This window comes from Mytilus trossulus, chromosome 11 (genome assembly GCF_036588685.1).
Source record: "Mytilus trossulus isolate FHL-02 chromosome 11, PNRI_Mtr1.1.1.hap1, whole genome shotgun sequence".
NCBI classification, from domain to species: domain Eukaryota; kingdom Metazoa; phylum Mollusca; class Bivalvia; order Mytilida; family Mytilidae; genus Mytilus; species Mytilus trossulus.
Window position 1 is genome coordinate 59,297,040 of NC_086383.1, and position 19,590 is coordinate 59,316,629.

General features: G+C 37.0%; 1 protein-coding gene across 1 annotated transcript in view; it reads left to right on the plus strand.

Annotated features, from left to right (window-relative positions):
• Positions 1 to 19,590, plus strand: part of LOC134690199 (uncharacterized) — a 36,515-nt gene that overhangs the window by 5,116 nt on the left and 11,809 nt on the right. The window contains exons 6-8 of the mRNA XM_063550176.1: positions 15,497 to 15,767; positions 16,942 to 17,472; positions 18,062 to 18,168. Coding sequence (XP_063406246.1) covers positions 15,497 to 15,767; positions 16,942 to 17,472; positions 18,062 to 18,168 — 909 coding nt within the window. The remainder of the gene's footprint in view (positions 1 to 15,496; positions 15,768 to 16,941; positions 17,473 to 18,061; positions 18,169 to 19,590) is intronic.

Genomic DNA, 19,590 nt, shown 5'->3' on the forward strand with positions numbered 1-19,590 from the left:
GTACTTAACAGTGGTAGTCATTTCAGATGCCCTTACAAAAAGGAGTCCTTAACACTGTCTACTGGGTTCATAGAAGAATCGTACCCATACCAGCATGTTTACCAAACACTGTCTATTGTGTTGATAGTCACCTCTGATACCCTTTCCAGCAGGGGTATTTTACACTGTCTACTGGGTGTATAGTAGACACAGATACCCTTACCAATAGGGTATTAACACTCTCATTGGGTGGATAGTCAACTCAGATGCTCTAATCAGCAGTGGTACTAAACACAGTCACTGGGTATGTGGTAAACTTGGATACCCTTACAGGCAGTGGTACTTAACACTGTCTACTGGGTATTTGGTAGACTTGGATACCCTTACCAGCAGGGGTACTTAACAATGTCTACTGGGTGTATAGTAGACACAGATACCAATACCACAAGGTACCAAACACTGTCTACTGGGTGGATAGTCAACTCAGATACCCTTACATGCAGTGATACTTAACACTGTCTACTGGGTGTATAGTAGACACAGATACCAATACCACCAGGTACTTAACACTGTCTACTTGGTATGGTGGTAGACTTAGATACCTTACATGCAGTGGTACTAAACACTGTCTACTGAGTAGGTGATAGATTTGGATACCCTTACCGGCAATGATACTAACACTGTTTACTGGGTAGGTGATATACTTGGATACCTGAAGCCCTGCTGGTACCCTTACTAGCAGTGGTACTGAAAACTGTCTACTAGGTTATCTTAACAGCAGTGGTGCTTAGCACTTTCTAGTGGGTAAATGTAACATTTAGGTACACTTACCAGCATTGGTACTTAACACTGTCTACTTGAAGTATGGGTACCCTTACCAGGATTGGTACTAAACACTGTCTAACTAGGAGTAAGGGTCTCTTACCAGCATTGGTACTCAACACTGTCTAACTGGGAGTAAGGGTCTCTTACCAGCATTGGTACTCAACACTGTCTAACTGGGAGTACGGGTACTCTTACCAGCATTTGTTCTAAACACTGTCTACTGGGAGTAAGGATACCCTTACCAGTATCGGTACTAAACACTGTCAACTGGGAGTAAGGGTACCCTTTCCAGCATTGGTACTAAACACTATCTACTCGGAGTTATGGTAGTCTTACCAGCATTGGTACTAAACACTGTCTACTAGGAGTAAGGTACCCTTACTAGCATTGGTACTAAACACTGTCTACTTGCAGTACGGGCACCCTTACCATCATTGGTACTAAACACTGTCTAACTGGGAGTAAGGGTCTCTTACCAGCATTGGTACTAAACACTGTCTTCTTGGAGTAAGAATACCCTTACCAGCATTGGTACTCAACACTGTCTAACTGGGAGTAAGGGTCTCTTACCAGCATTGGTACTCAACAGTGTCTACTGGGAGTAAGGATACCCTTACCAGCATTGGTACTAAACACTGTCAACTGGGAGTAAGGGTACCATTACCAGCATTGGTACTAAACACTGTCTACTTGGAATAAGGTTACCCTTTCCAGCATTGGTACTAAACACTGTCTACTGGGAGTAAGGATACCCTTACCAGCATTGGTACTCAACACTGTCAACTGGGAGTAAGGGTACCCTTACCAGCATTGGTACTAAACACTGTCTACTGGGAGTAAGGGTACTCTTACCAGCATTGGTACTAAACACTGTCAACTTGGAGTAAGGGTACCCTTACCAGCATTGGTACTAAACACTGTCAACTGGGAGTAAGGGTACCCTTACCAGCATTGGTACTAAACACTGTCTACTTGGAGTAAGGGTACCCTACCAGCATTGGTACTAAACACTGTCTACTTGGAGTTAGGTTACCCTTTCCAGCATTGGTACTAAACACTGTCTTCTGGGAGTAAGGGTTCCCTTACCAACAGGGGTGCTTTACCAGCAGGGTGCTTGAACACTGTCTACTGGGAGTAAGGATACCCTTACAAGCATTGGTACTAAACACTGTCTACTGGGAGTAAAAGTACCCTTACCAGCAAGGGTGCTGAACACTGTCTACTGGGAGTAAGGGTACCCTTGCCAGCATTGGTACTAAACACTGTCAACTGGGAGTACGGGTACCCTTACCAGCATTGGTACTAAACACTGTCTACTGGGAGTAAGGGTACTCTTACCAGCATTGGTACTAAACACTGTCTACTGGGAGTAAGGATATTCTTACCAGCATTGGTACTAAACACTATGTACTGGGAGGAAGAGTACCCTTACCAGCATTGGTACTACACACTGTCTACTTAGACTAAGGGTTCTCTTACCAGAATTGGTACTCAACACTGTATACTGGGAGTAAGGATACTCTTACCAGCATTGGTACTAAACACTGTCTTCTTGGAGTAATGGTACCCTTACCAGCATTGGTACTTTGACATATGCTGTAAAGAAATGATGAAGAACGTCTTCATTGAACGAAATCTTTATCTAAACTACATGTATGAATACAATAACGTCGCTAAGTAGCGACGTCCAATATACAGTTACGTAAATACCGCGGTAAACGACGTTAAGACGTTTACCAATTAAACGAAAATGTCTATAATAAAAGAATGTAAAAGTATTTTACAACATTCTGGGGGCCTCAAAATGAGTTTACTGTTCATATTTCAAGAGGGACTAGTTTAACTATTGGCCGTGTAATAATCAGTCCACTTGATGTACGAATCTTTGCAGCACGAACAAGTCCATCTAGTCCTGTAATAACATCTTCTATTACACCTAATTTCCACATTGTTCTTGGTGAATTGTCCATAATCAATACAACAGAACCAATTTTCACATGTGTATGAATTTTTCCTGTCACATGGTGAAACTCTCTAAGTCCGGTGAGATATTCGGATCTCCATCGATTAGTGAAATGTTCTATTAAAGTTATTTTGCGTTGTACTAGTTTATTAGCTTCTTCGTGTGTCTTCTTATTGTCCTCTGTATGTATATAGTTGTCTGTAGATAGTCTTCTCCCGTGCAATAAGTGTGACGGCGTCAACGGCTGTGGATCTCGGATATCCTGTGAAATGTACGTTATCGGGCGATCATTCATAACACTTTCAATCTCCGTAATAACTGTTCATAACGTATCCGCATTAACTTGGGATCTTCCCAGAACTTTTTTCAGCGTTGTCTTGGTTATTCCAACCAGTCTCTCCCACCATCCCCCATACCACGGTGCTGCTCTTGGGATGAACTTCCAGTTGATTTGTATGTTTAGCTCTCGAGGAATTTGGTTTGCCGCTGAAACAAAGGTTGGGGCGTTATCTGAATACACTGTACTAGGGTGTCCTTTCCTACTGACAAAGCGTCTAAATGCTAACATGAAAGCGTTCAGTGTCATATCTGGAACGAGTTCTAAATGTACAGCTCGAACACATGCACACGTAAATAAACAAATGTACATCTTTTTCAAAATTCCGGTTTCCTTAATATAAAGCGGTCCGGCAAAATCCACACCTGTTGTTGTAAACGGAATCGTATCCGTCACTCTATCTTTAGGAAGTGGGGGTGAATCTTGCTGCATAAACGATTTTCCTATGACTTTACGACATTGTATACATTTCTGTATTATATTGTTCACGCACTGACGAATAGACGGTATCCAATACGACTGTCGGATTTGAGTAACTGTTTTTCCAGATCCTGAATGTAACATTTTCAAGTGTGCATCCAGTATAATAAGATCAGTAAACTTATGTTTCTTTGGCAAAAGTATTGGAAACTTTGTACAGCTATCCAATGAGGAATTGTGTATGCGCCCACCGCATCTTATGATACTTTCATCGTCAATAAATAGGCGTAGTTGTTTCAATAAAGGCAATTCCTTGCTTCCTAAATTATTCGAAATTTTCTCCTTTTCGTCCATAAATCGTTCGTTTTGTACGTCCTTAATCCATAGGTGTACTGCATATTGAATTTCTTCGTTTGTAATGTTTTCTTGTGTGTGTATATGTTTTCTTCTAAGCTGGTATGGTTTGCTGTCTCTGCAATTTCTCACAAATTTTAAAACATAACTTGTAACTCGCAATAATTTCTTCAATGAAGAAAACCTAGATAATTTGATAATTTCTGAAATTCCGGACATTGATGTAGAACCTAATGTCTCTGTGTTATCGATGTCACATGCTGTCGTCAAAAGGGTGGTCTCCTGTTTCGGCTGTTGTGTCCATGTAGGCCAACGATTTTCATCTGAGATCCAAGATGGACCATGCATCCATAATTTTGATTCTTTGAACACTGTCTACTTGGAGTAAGATTACCCTTTCCAGCATTGGTAAAAAAACATTGTCTTCTAGGAGTAAGGGTACCCTTACCAGCATTGGTACTTAACACTGTCTTCTGGGAGTATGGGTACCCTTACCAGCATTGATACTAAACACTGTCTACCGGGAGTAAAGATACCCTTACCAGCATTGGTACTAAACACTGTCTACTGGGAGTAAGGATACCCTTACCAGCATTGGTACTAAACACTGTCTCCTGGGAGTAAAAGTACCCTTACCAGCAGGGGTGCTAAACACTGTCTACTGGGAGTAAGGATACCCTTACCAGCATTGGTACTAAACACCGTCTTCTGGGAGTAAGGGTTCCCTTACCAGCAGGGGTGCTTGAACACTGTCTACTGGGAGTAAGGGTACCCTTACCAGCATTGGTACTAAACACTGTCTACTGGGAGTAAGGATACCCTTACTAGCATTGGTACTAAAAACTGTCTACTTGGAGTACGGGTACCCTTACCAGCATTGGTACTAAACACTGTCTAACTGGGAGTAAGGGTCTCTTACCAGCATTGGTACTCAACACTGTCTACTGGGAGTACGGGAACTCTTACCAGCATTGGTTCTAAACACTGTCTACTGGGAGTAAGGATACCCTAACCAGTATCGGTACTAAATACTGTCAACTGGGAGTAAGGGTACCCTTTCCAGCATTGGTACTAAAAACTATCTACTCGGAGTTAGGGTAGCCTTACCAGCATTGGTACTAAACACTGTCTACTAGGAGTAAGGTACCCTTACTAGCATTGGTACTAAACACTGTCTACTTGCAGTACGGGTACCCTTACCAGCATTGGTACTAAACACTGTCAACTGGGAGAAAGGGTACCCTTACCAGCATTGGTACTAAACACTGTCTACATGGAAAAAGGTTACCCTTTCCAGCATTGGTACTAAACACTGCCTACTGGGAGTAAGGATACCCTTACCAGCATTGGTACTAAACACTGTCTACTGGGAGTAAAAGTACCCTTACCAGCAGGGGTGCTTAACACTGTCTACATGGAGTAAGAATATCCTTACCAGCATTGGTACTAAACACTGTCAACTTGGAGTAAGGGTACCCTTACCAGCATTGGTACTAAACACTATCTACTGGGAGTAAGGGTACTCTTACCAGCATTGGTACTCAACACTGTCAACTGGGAGTAAGGGTACCCTTACCAGCATTGGTACTAAACACTGTCTACTTGGAGTAAGGGTACCCTTACCAGCATTGGTACTAAACACTGTCTACTTGGAGTAAGGTTACCCTTTCCAGCATTGGTACTAAACACTGTCTTCTGGGAGTAAGGGTTTCCTTACCAGCAGGGGTGCTTCAACACTGTCTACTTGGAGTAAGGGTACCCTTACCAGCATTGGTTCTAAACACTGTCAACTGGGAGTAAGGGTACCCTTACCAGCATTGGTTCTAAACACTGTCTACTGGGAGTAAGGCTACCCTTACCAGCATTGGTTCTAAACACTGTCTACTTGGAATAAGGTTACCCTTTCCAGCATTGGTACTGAACACTGTCTACTTGGAGTAAGGTTACCCTTTCCAGCATTGGTACTAAACACTGTCTTCTGGGAGTAAGGGTTCCCTTACCAGCAGGGGTGCTTTACCAGCAGGGGTGCTTCAACACTGTCTACTGGGAGTAAGGGTACCCTTACCAGCATTGGTTCTAAACACTGTCAACTGGGAGTAAGGGTACCCTTTCCAGCATTGGTTCTAAACACTGTCTACTGGGAGTAAGGCTACCCTTACCAGCATTGGTTCTAAACACTGTCAACTGGGAGTAAGGGTACCCTTACCAGCATTGGTAATAAACACTGTCTATTGGGAGTAAGGGTACTCTTACCAGCATTGGTACTAAGCACTGTCTTCTGGGAGTAAGGGTACCATTACCAGCAGGGGTTCTGAACAGTTAAATGTCTACTTGGAAGATGGTACATTTTAGTACCCTAACCAGCAGTGGTACTTGCAATTGTTTACTTAGTATATTTGACAATTGGATACCCATACAACCATTGGTACTAACAAATGTATATTGGGTATATAAGAAATTTAGTAGCACTTGCCAGCAGTGATACTAAACACTGTCTGCTGGGTTTATATAACAATTGTATACCCTTACCAGTGCTTATCACTGTCTTCTGAGTACATGGGTACCTAACCTGCAGTGGTGCTTCAAACTGTCTACTTAGAAGATAGTACATTTGGGTACCCTCACAGCAGCCTACTTGTTAAATAATACACTTCAATACCCTTACCATCTACCAGGTAGACAGTGTTTAGCACCACTGCTTGTAAGAGTACCAAATTATATCACATACCACTTAATAGTGAAAGCATATTTAAAGAAAAGCAATACAGACAAAAATGATATCATGCAGATTTTGTATCTATAAAATGAAATTTTATACCTACTTGCCTACCCATGACAAAAAATGTACCGAGCCCAGTTATTTTTTGGGAAAGAAAGAAAAATAAAATATTTTACCTACCTACCTACCCTGTTTAAAAAAATATGGTCGGAAAAGGGCAAACAAACAATATTTTAATTTAGGCCTAAGGGTACCCTTACCAGCATTGGTACTGAACACTGTCTACTGTAAGGGTACCCTTACCAGCATTGATACTAAACACTGTCTACTGGGAGTAAGGGTACCCTTACCAGCATTGGTACTAAACACTGTCTATTGGGAGTAAGGGTACCCTTACCAGCATTGGTACTGAACACTGTCAAATGGGAATAAGGGTACCCTTACCAGCATTGGTACTAAACATAGTCTACTGGGAGTAAGAGTACTCTTACCAGCAGTGGTACTTAACACTGTATACTGGGAGTAAGGATACTCTTACCAGCAGTGGTACTAAACACTGTCTACTGGTAGTAGTGGTACCCTTACCAGCATTGGTACTAAACATAGTCTACTGGGAGTAAGGGTACCCTTACCAGTATTGGTACTAAACACTGTCTACTGTAAGTGTACCCTTACCCGCATTGGTACTAAACACTGTCTACTGGGAGTAAGGGTACCCTTACCAGTATTGGTACTAAACACTGTCTATTGGGAGTAAGGGTACCCTTACCAGCATTGGTACTAAACATAGTCTACTAGGAGTAAGAGTACTCTTACCAGCAGTGGTACTTAACACTGTCTACTGGGAGTAAGGATACTCTTACCAGCAGTGGTACTAAACACTGTCTACTGGGAGTATGGGTACCCTTACCAGCAGTGGTACTAAACACTGTCTACTTGGAGTAAGGATACCCTTACCAGCATTGGTACTAAACACTGTCTATTTGGAGTACCATTACCAGGGTACCATTACCAGCAGGGGTGCTGAACAGTTAAATGTCTACTTGGAAGATGGTACATTTTATTACCCTCACCAGCAGTGGTACTTGCAATTGTTTACTAAGTATATTTGACAATTGGATACCCATACAACCATTGGTACTAACAAATGTATATTGGGTTTATAAGAAATTTAGTAGCACTTGCCAGCAGTGATACTAAACACTGTCTGCTGGATTGATATAACAATTGTATACCCTTACCAGTGCTTATCACTGTCTTCTGGGTATATGGGTACCTAACCTGCAGTGGTGCTTCAAACTGTCTACTTAGAAGATAGTACATTTGGGTACCCTCACAGCAGCCTACTTGTTAGATAATACACTTCAATACCCTTACCATCTACCAGGTAGACAGTGTTTAGCACCACTGCTCGTAAGGGTACCCAATTATATCACATACCATTGACCTTATCAGCACGACTGCTGGTAAGGGTATCCCAGTATATCATATACCTAAGACAGTTCAAAGCACAACTTCTGGTAAAGTTATCTACATGTAGGAGGGTTTAGGGGGTACACAGTGTTTACCACTGCTGGTAACGATATGATGTCATGTTCTCCTGCTACTTAGGGTTTCCTAGTGTACCAGTTATAAACACTGTCTGTTGGAAAGATGGAAACCCTACCCACATTTTTAGCTCACCTGGCCCAAAGGGCCAAGTGAGCTTTTCTCATCACTTGGCGTCCGTCGTCCGTCGTCCGTCGTCCGTCGTCCGTCGTCGTCGTCCTGCGTCCGGCGTTAACTTTTACAAAAATCTTCTTCTCTGAAACTACTGGGCCAAATTTAACCAAACTTGGCCACAATCATCATTGGGTTATCTAGTTTAAAAATTGTGTCCGGTGACCTGGCCAACCAACCAAGATGGTCGCCATGGCTAAAAATAGAACATAGGGGTAAAATACAGTTTTTGGCTAATAACTCAAAAACCAAAGCATTTAGAGCAAATCTGACATGGGGTAAAATTGTTTATCAGGTCAAGTTCTATCTGCCCTGAAATTTTCAGATGAATCTGACATTCCCTTGTTAGGTTGCTGCCCCTGAATTGGTAATTTTAAGGATTTTTTGCTGTTTTTGGTTATTATCTTGAATATTATTTAAGATAGAGATAAACTGTAAACAGCAATGATGTTCAGCAAAGTAAGATCTACAAATAAGTCAACATGACCAAAATGGTCAGTTGACCACTTTAGGAGTTATTGCCCTTTAAAGTCAATTTTTAACCATTTTTCGTAAATCTTAGTAATTTTTTACAAAAATCTTCTCCTCTGAAACTACTGAGCCAAATTAATTGAAACTTGGCCACAATCATCATTGGGGTATCTAGTTTATAAATTGTGTCCAATGACCTGGCAATCAAACCAAGATGGCCACCATGGCTAAAAATAGAACATGGGGTAAAATGCAGTTTTTGGCTTATAACTCAAAAACCAAAGCATTAAGAGCAAATCTGATCGGAGGTAAAATTGTTGATTAGGTCAAGATCTATCTACCCTGCAATTTTCAGATGAATTGGATCATCGGTTGTTAGGTTGCTGCCCCTGAATTGGTAATTTTGAGGAAATTTTGCTGTTTTTCTGTTATTATCTTGAATATTATTATAGATAGAGATAAACTGTAAACAGCAATAATGTACAACAAAGTAAGAACTAAAAATAAGTCAACATGACCAAAATAGTCAATTGACCCCCTAAGGAGTTATTGACCTTCATAGTCAATTTTTAACAATTTTCACAAAATTTGTAGATTTTCACCAACATTTTCCACAGAAACTACTGTTACAGATAGAGATAATTGTAAGCAGCAAAATTGTTTAGTAAAGTAAGATCTACAAACACATCACCATCACTAAAACACAATTTTGTCATGAATCCATCTGTGTACAATGTTTAATATTAACATAGACCAAGGTGAGCGACACAGGCTCTTTAGAGCCTCTAGTTATTGAACTCTTGTCAACTGGTTGCATAATACAATTAGATACCTTTAAAAGCAGTGGTACAAAACACTGTAGTGGATACTGTTAATTCAGAAATTATTGTGATGTTTTTATTATTGCGAGAGCGACAGGTTTATAATCGCAATAATGTCAACACGCATTTTGATAATTTGCATATGTATCATACAGGATTTTTCTCAATATCAGAAAAATTTAAATCGCATTTGAATCCAAAATAACAAAATCGGAATGTTAAAAGCACGCAATAATTTCCGCATTTACAGTAGTTGAAACACTTACAGGCATTAGTACTAAATTCCGTCTACTGGATATATAATACACTACAATACCAGTACCTGCAGTGGTACTTACAACTGTGTAGATGGTATACTTACCTTCAGTGATACTTAACACTGTCTGTTAGGTAGACGGTATCCATACCAGCAGTGGTATCCAACACTGTGTGGGTATATGATACACTTCATAGCAGTGGTACTTAATACTTTACTGGTTGTTTGATCAACTCAGGTACCCTTGCAAACAGTGGTACTTAATACTTTACTGGGTATATGATCAACTTAGGTACCTTTGCAAACAGTGGTACTTAATACTTTACTGGGTATATGATCAACTTAGGTACCCATGCAAACAGTGGTACTCAATACTTTACTGGGTATATGATCAACTTAGGTACCCTTGCAAACAGTGGTTCTTAATACTTAACCGGGTATATGATCAACTTAGGTACCCTTGCAATTAGTGTTACTTAATGCTTTACTGGGTATATGATGAACTTAGGTACCCTTGCAAACAGTGGTACTTAATACTTACTGGGAATATGACCAACTTAAGTACCCTTGCAAACAGTGGTACCTAATACTCACTGGGTATATGACCAACTTAGGTACCCTTGCAAAGAGTGGTACTTAATACTCTACTGGGTATATGATCAACTTAGGTACCCTTGCACACAGTGGTACTCAATACTCTACTGGGTATATGCTCAACTTAAGTACCCTTGCAAACAGTGGTACTTAATACTCTACTGGGTATATGATCAACTTAGGTACCCTTGCAAACAGTGGTACTTAATACTCTACTGGGTATATGACCAACTTAGGTACCCTTGCAAACAGTGGTACTTAATACTCTACTGGGTATATGACCAACTTAGGTACCCTTGCAAACAGTGGTACTCAATACTCTACTGGGTATATGCTCAACTTTAGTACCCTTGCAAACAGTGGTACTTAATACTCTACTGGGTATATGATCAACTTAGGTACCCTTGCAAACAGTGGTACTTAATACTCTACTGGGTATATGACTAACTTAGGTACCCTTGCAAACAGTGGTACTTAATACTTACTGGGTATATGATGAACTTAGGTACCCTTGCAAAGAGTGGTACTTAATACTCTACTGGGTATATGATCAACTTAGGTACCCTTGCAAACAGTGGTTCTTAATACTTAACTGGGTATATGATCAACTTAGGTACCCTTGAAATCAGTGTTACTTAATGCTTTACTGGGTATATGACCAACTTAGGTACCCTTGCAAACAGTGGTACTTAATACTAACTGGGTATATGATCAACATAGGCATGATAGGTAACCTTGCAAAAGTGGCACTTAATACTTACTAGGTATATGATCAACTTAGGTACCCTTGAAAACAGTGGTACTTAATACTTAACTAGGTATATGATCAACTCAGGTACCCTTGCAAACAGTGGTACTTAATACTTACTAGGTATATGATCAACTTAAGTACCCTTGCAAACAGTGGCACTTAATACTTACTAGGTATATGATCAACTTAGGTACCCTTGCAAACAGTGGTACTTAATACTTTACAGGGTATATGATCAAATTGGGTACCCTTGAAAATGTTGTGAAGATGATATAATGGGATACCCTTAAAAAAAAGTAGTGCTCAAGACTATCTACTGGGCAGATGCTATACCTAGATATCGTTACAAGATGTGGCATTGACCACTTTATCATATGCACATTGTACACTTACCAGTAGTTTAAGTAAACACTCTCTAAATGGTAGATCAAGTCCAATCTCCGTATTAGATTGGTATCAAACACTGATATTTGATACATTGTGGGCACTCTAATCATCATGGGTAAAACAGAATGTCTACCTAGTAGATGATTCACTTATATATATATATATATATTTATCAATTTTATTTGGCAATCGCCAATGACAGTCAGCAGGGTTAAAGAACATCAGTTGTTCATCCTATATTGACTCCTAAAATTCAAGAGTCTATCTTAAAATGAGGGTACTTTTTAAAAAAAAGAGGGTACTTTTTATATGGCCTTCCAGATACCGTTTCGATCCCTAACAACACTGAAGAGACATTTATTGTCGAAATCCGGATCTGGTGTACTAAAAAAATATTGACACCTTATGTTTGTGGCATAACATCGTGGCCACAAGTTAAATTTTTTTTCTGTTTAGTATTAAATTTATATTAAGATCCATTTTGTTACATCTTGTGATCAGTTTTATTTGGCAATTGCCAATGACAGTCAGCAGGGTTAAAGAACAGTTGTTCAACCTGTTAGTGAAATGCGATTTGTTTAAATATACTTTTTCACTTTTTTGGTCTTGGAAAATGTTGTTTGTGCTGGTTTTTAGACCTTTCTACAACGAAATTTGTTTCACATGCACATGTATAAAAATTGCGGTGTTATCCAACGCAATCATAGGTTTGAACGTAGTTTTCAATTTAGACTCGTTTATATTTTTTCGTTTGGGCTTGTATCATATTTTCCTTCCGGTTTATATGATCCGTTCATCCTATATTGACTCTTATAATTCAAGAGTCTATCTAGAAATGAGGGTACTTTTTATATGGCCTTCCAAATACCGTTTCAATCCCTAACATCACTGAAAAGACATTTATTGTCGAAATCCGGATCTGGTGTACTAAAAAAATATTGTCACCGTATGTTTGTGGCATAACATCGTGGCCACAAGTTAAATTTTTTTTTCTGTTTAGTATAAAATTTATATTAAGATCCATTTTGTTACATCTTGTGATAAATTTTATTTGGCAATTGCCAATGACAGTCAGCAGGGTTAAAGAACATCAGTTGTTCGACCTGTCAGTCAAATGCGTTTTGTTTAAATATACTTTTTCACTTTTTTGGTCTTTTGGAAAATGTTGTTTGTGCTGTTTGTAGACCCTTCTACAACGAAATTTGTTTTACATGCACATGTATATAAATTGCGGTTTTTATCAAATGCAATCATAGGTTTGAACGTAGTTTTCAATTTAGACTCGTTTATATATATATATATATAATACCCTTACAAACAGTGATGTTTAACACTTTCTGTTGTGTAGATGATACCCTTAACAGCATCTATTGGGTAGATGGTTCATTTGGAAACAATTATAAGTAATGGGTAAAAACACTGTCGACCGTGTATGTGATAGACTTGGATACCTTTACATGCTTTGGTATTTAACACTCCCTGCCAGAAATATGATACACTTCGATACCCTTACCAGCAGTGAAATTCACACTGTCTACTGGGTAGAAAGTACACTTGTATACCCGAGCAGCAGTGGAACTTAACACTATCTAACTTGTATATTACTTAATCTGTCTCCTTTGTAGATAATACAGTTGTATGCATTTACAAGCGGTGGTACTTAAACTATATCCTTGGTAGATGATACAGTTGTATATACATTTACCAGCGGTGGTACTTAAAAATGACTCTTCTGGTAGATGCTACAGATTCATACTTTTAGAATCAGTATTACTTATACTGACTCCTTGGTAGATGAGACAGTTGTATACCTTTACCAGCACTGGTACTTAAACTCTCCTTGGAAGATGATGCTGTTATCTATACACACCAGCGTCGGTCCTTAAACTGACCTTGGTATATGATACAGTTGTATACCTTTACCAGCAGTGGTTCTCAAACTGTCTCATTGGTATATGATACAGTTGTATACCTTTACCAGCAGTGGTTCTCAAACTGTCTCATTGGTATATGATACAGTTGTATACCTTTACCAGCAGTGGTTCTCAAACTTTCTCATTGATATATGATACAGTTGTATGCATTTACCAGCAGTGGTTCTCAAACTGTCTCATTGGTATATGATACAGTTGTATACCTTTACCAGCAGTGGTTCTCAAAATGTCTCATTGGTATATGATACAGTTGTACTATACCTTTACCAGCAGTGGTTCTCAAACTTTCTCATTGATATATGATACAGTTGTATGCATTTACCAGCAGTGGTTCTCAAACTGTCTCATTGGTATATGATACAGTTGTATGCATTTACCAGTGGTACTAACATGATCTACTGTGAAGATGATATATGTGTGATACCCTTACCAGCAATAGTGTTAAAGACTGTCTACTGAGTAGATGGAAGACTTGGATATCGTTACCAGTTCAGACATTGACCACTTTATCCTGGGTAAATTGTACACTTGGGTACCCTTACCAGTAGTGGTATTAAATACTCTTGGTAGATTATTTACTTAGAAAATCTAATCTCAATCTCCATACCAGTGTAGTACAAACACTGATAGATGATACACTTGGGTAATCTAACCAGCAGCGGTAATATAGAATGTCACATAGTAGATGATTCACCTATATACCTTTAAAAGCATCATCTCTTTGGTAGACACAAAGCACTGAAAAACAATTACTCGTAGTAACTGAAATCTAATTCAAAGTGAAAAACAATTGATCAATAAATCATGTTATTCCAGACTAAAGTATTAATCAGTACACATAAAACGGATTTAATGTTAAGTAGTCATAACAGTGAAAATAATATCACCTTGTGCAAAATATTTTTATCTGAGAAGATCTATAGTACTCATTATATGGATTTTCCAACTATTAGCAGTTTAGATCTATAGTACTCATTATATGGATTTTCCAACTATTAGCAGTTTGAACAAAGTTTGGAATTACATGTCATATTTTCTAAAATATATAATTTTGTTTGAAAGAGTTGACAGAAATTAACATATCTTGGAAAAAAGTGCATACTTTTAACAATTACATGTACATTATCTACACCATTGTGTAGGATTTATGAAATAGTAGCGCAACAATTACATGTACATTATCTACACTATTGTGTAGCATGTATGAAATAGTAGCGCAACAATTACATGTACATTATCTACACTATTGTGTAGCATGTATGAAATAGTAGCGCAACAATTACATGTACATTATCTACACTATTGTGTAGCATGTATGAAATAGTAGCGCAACAATTACATGTACATTATCTACACTATTGTGTAGGCTGTATGAAATAGTAGGGCACATATAACTGGTTTTGTATTTGTGTATTTTGTTTGTACCTCTTTGATACATAATTCTCTTTGGTGAATTTTGGGATAAATAAAATGCAGTACATATATTGTTTTTTTTTAACTCGAATTAATGAAATGATTGTTTTAATTGTAGACAAATCCTTGCTTAATATTTTTAAAAGACTGAAAAGAAGCAAACACTTTATCGTAATGATCACTGTTAATTAAATTAACCATTTAGTATAGACAGACACTGTCATGTAAGTAGAAGGTTAAGTCTAAAAAAAACAATAAGAATCAGAATTGAATTTACAACGATGTCTGATAGGAATGAAAATTCAGAGATTAAATCAGTCCTTATGTTTTAATTCAATTTGTAAGGTGCGATTATGTTGGAAAGCTAAACAGGTTTTCATATTAAATTATAATAGTCATCAAGGCTGCACTTAAGAATACTTTTACGAAAAAGCTTTCATGATGGAGGTTTATCCAGAAAAGCGCTTCGAACAAAACCAATGTATAACATTTCATTTTCATTTTTCTATTTTGAGAGACTTGCACTGTAATATTCAATTCATTTATTGTATAGAAAAACCGTGATATATCAGAATCCATTTTGACCAAACTCACCCAGTTGAATAGAGATGACTTCCAGGATCTTGTCGCTCTAGGAACATTTTCTTCCTACGAAAACAGGGTGTTTTTGGCTGGTCCTTGCAACATTGGGAAATCTTCGCTAGCAAGTATTTTAATTGACGAGGCAATTCCAAAGACATGGTATTCAACAGATGGACTAGTTATTCATTTTGGTAGAAATGGCATAGACCTACAACACCGAAAAATGATTCCATTGAAAAAAGGTACATAATATATTTTTTGTTTTATGTGGAAACCATTTCAGCTTGATTTTTAGTCCCTTAATGACGAAGTCTAAGGGACTGTAGGTTTGTACTCTGTCTGTCTGCCCATCCGTCAGTCCAGTCAACCAGTTTTCTTTAAATTCTATTTTCATGCTTGAAGATATTGATTTGATATATGACTAAATTGCGATTTGAATTTTTGCGATGTTGAGAACAATTCTGTTAAATTCATATAATTTAATTTTGGATGTAACGCGTCTTCTATCAGCTCATAGACATAATTTGATCATGTGACGATGTCATCAACGTTTTTTTATGATTTACTCCGGTTTAAAATAGAATTTAGAATTAAATTATAAGTAAAGACTATTTTTTTTTTTCTGTCTATTCGAACATAACATAACAAATGTGGTGCACACTTTAAAATAACCCGCTATGTTATTTTTTTATACAGAAAAAATCCTACAGTCAAAAATTAAAAAATTTCAAAATGCGAGTTTAAGTTATTGCGAATATCAAACTTTTACATTTTTGTCAATAATAAAGACATCGTGGTAATCAGTTTTCTGCTTTTTGTTTCTTCATGCTTCAAAGATATTGATTTGATATTTGATATATGGTTCATTGACAAATTACAGATCAAGTTCAAATTTTGTTCGATTCGGATGACATTTTTTTTGGCAGAATATGTTTCTTAGAATAGATTTAGAAAATTAACGCACAAAATTCCATTGTTTGTTTTGCTTGAAGTTATTGGTTTGATATTTGGTATATAGTTAACACCATGATAAATTAAAGATCAAGTTAGCATTTCTTCCAGTACAATGAATTTTCAATCAATTTCTTCAGGATATTTGAAGCATTCTTGCAGATTTCAGTTGATTGATTATCAATATTATAGCTGATTTTGGATGAAAGATAGTCAGATGTCTAGTATTTAATTTAGCCTGTTCTATAAATAAGGTTGTCTTACCTTAAAGGATCTTTCCTGTTTCTTTGATGACTATTCAACTTAATAGTTTACTATCCAACAACAGTAATTTCTTTTTTTTATTATCTCACGTCCCTTCTTTAGATGTTTCAGATGATGAACTTTAATACGGACTTCGTTCAACACATTATGTTCAATGTTTGAAAGCACTTTGTTAACCATTTGTTTTTTAAACTTTATTAGATAGTGGTGATATTTTAACAAAACTTCTACTTGGAAATCCTGAATTAAAAGAACAACAAATACGTACTGTCGAATCCCAACTAGAGCAGAATGTTGATAAAAATATAGAGAAAGTCCCAGGTGAATCAAATCTTACAACAAATGAATCTAAGTTAAATCCATATAATATGGATAACCTTCCGCCAAAACAGCAACGACAAAAAAACAAAGCAGCACCTAAAATGACCTCTTCTGATAGACAACATCAAATTCCTACTCAAACCTCTCAGAAGACTTTAAAAGGTATCCAGGAACAGCCAAGTCATACTGCCCATTCTATACAAGATGATTTAAAGGAGAAGATTAAGAAAGGAACTTATATCATGAAAATAGCACCTTCGGATTTGGTCGATTTCGGTGGGCAAAGATCGTTTGATATGACTCATCAGTTATTTATCCAGCACAGGGGGACGTTCATTCTGATGTTTGATGGACGTTTGGGCCTTTATACAGAATTGAAAGAATACCCACAAGGAGATGTTACAGCTGCATGTGAGTTTTTTTTTTTATACCATTGCATTTTAAATACTTTTATTCATAACAAAATACACCAATGTGTATTGTAAACAAAAATGTTATATTTTGGTGTAGAAATGACACACTGATCATATAACTACTCGGATAAGGATGTCAATCTAACATTCCTCTAATTCTGTTTAAAGTCACTATAACTCGAATATTTTAAAGTTCCTTTTTTTTTTCTTGAAAAAAGAAAATGAACATAGGATTAGGCATTTGCAAACCAGAGAGTGTTGGTAATGATGGCACATGTATGTTGGTTTCTTATTGAATAAATTTATTATGTTGATATGTTGTATACTGGTGTTTCTAACTTGTCATAATTGTCTGTCATTAAAGAAGTTTGAATATATATATTGGTTTCTGTTTATTATGTTATTTTCATTTCTATTTTCTGTTTTTGCGTTGTTGAGTAATGTGTATACCTATTTACTGTGTTTGCCAACGTTAAATATGATAATACAGCAGATTGTTTTGTGTACTGATAATTACCGTATTTTCTGTAAGATAAGGAATCTATATCCAACACCGTAATTATGTTTTGTGTTATTTCTCTTTGCAGCCATTCTTGTGCATTGGATTAATTCTATATTGACTTACTGTACAAAAAGTGATGACAAAATGCCACGAATTGTGTTTGCTGCTACCCATAGTGATAGCTTCTCTGAGGTATGTGTAACTTAGCAAACATTCTACCACGGTTGTCTGGGGGAAAGTCTCATTGTCAACCGTACCACGTCTTCTTGTTTTATTTTTATTTTGAACCCAATTAAATTTTTAACCAATAATGGAAAAGAAAAGATATGGGGTATGTTTTTTTTATGAAAAAATATCAGTACATACACAGCAAAAACACAAAAACACAAAAAGCAAAGTATAGCATGTACAGCAGACACGAGCAGGGAATGCTTTGTAAGATGTAAAACCTTGCAAGTCCATTAAAAAAACTTATCCGAAAGTAGTACATATTAAAAACAAAATACTTTCTATGCATAGGTGTAAATAACTATGTAAAATATATGTTAGTAATTTAGATATATTTAATAATAATTCTTATATCATTTGCATATCTATAAATACTTGAATTGGATTGGTCAATTCGAATTTTTCTTTTGGTTTACACTTCGATAAACCATGTTTTCGAAACTACTTTCGTAATCTATTCATGCGCGATACAAATTCTTGCAGGGATACTGGGATTTTCAGCAAATTGCGATTATAAAACAATTGCATATCAGTTGTTTCTATTCTCTTGATATATAACTCATAAAAAAGAAATAAAACAAATGCATTAAAGCTTCAAAAATGTAAAAATTTAAATAAAATTCCACGAAATTTCATGAAGGATTTGCCGAATTTACGTCTTGGCATATAAACACGACGTCATAAGGATGGAAATTTTCAAGGGAAAAATTATTTCGTTATGTGTACGCTTTAAATTCGTATAATATTTAATTAAAATGAAGTTTTTGAGGTAGGTGCTATATTTAATTTTAGATTCTGATGCATTTGTCGGACGTTTAGGGTTTTTAGAAAGTTAAGATGGCGGCTTACTCCTTAGTTTCGACATGCCATTGTGCTTTTGATGGCAAATATAGCAGCCATCAAACAAATAATGTAAATTAATAATCGCGTATGATTGGCTGAAGACTTATAAGGATTAAACACATTTTTTCTAGAGGTTATTGATGTGTAAACCGGGTCTCTTACTCACAAAGGAGGACTTTTATTCAGTTTGTGAGTTAATCGCCCCGGTTTACACATTAATAACCTCTAGAAAAATGTGTTTAATCCTATAATAAATGAATAGTGAAGGACTAGTGATCCTTGAAGAACAATTTATGCAAAAACACAAACATAAAAGGATTGCTGCTCTTCATCTCGAAGTCACAAGTGTAAACACAATCGTTGTAAATTATCCTTGTGTATACCATTATTATATTATATGTAAAAACATTTAAAGATTATAGCTGTGTATATATTGCAAGAGAATTTAAAAATTCAAGCAACCCTTCATGTATTATGAATAGACCCATTGGTGGCCTTCGGCTGTTGTCTGCTCTATGGTCGGGTTGTTGCCGCTGCGACACA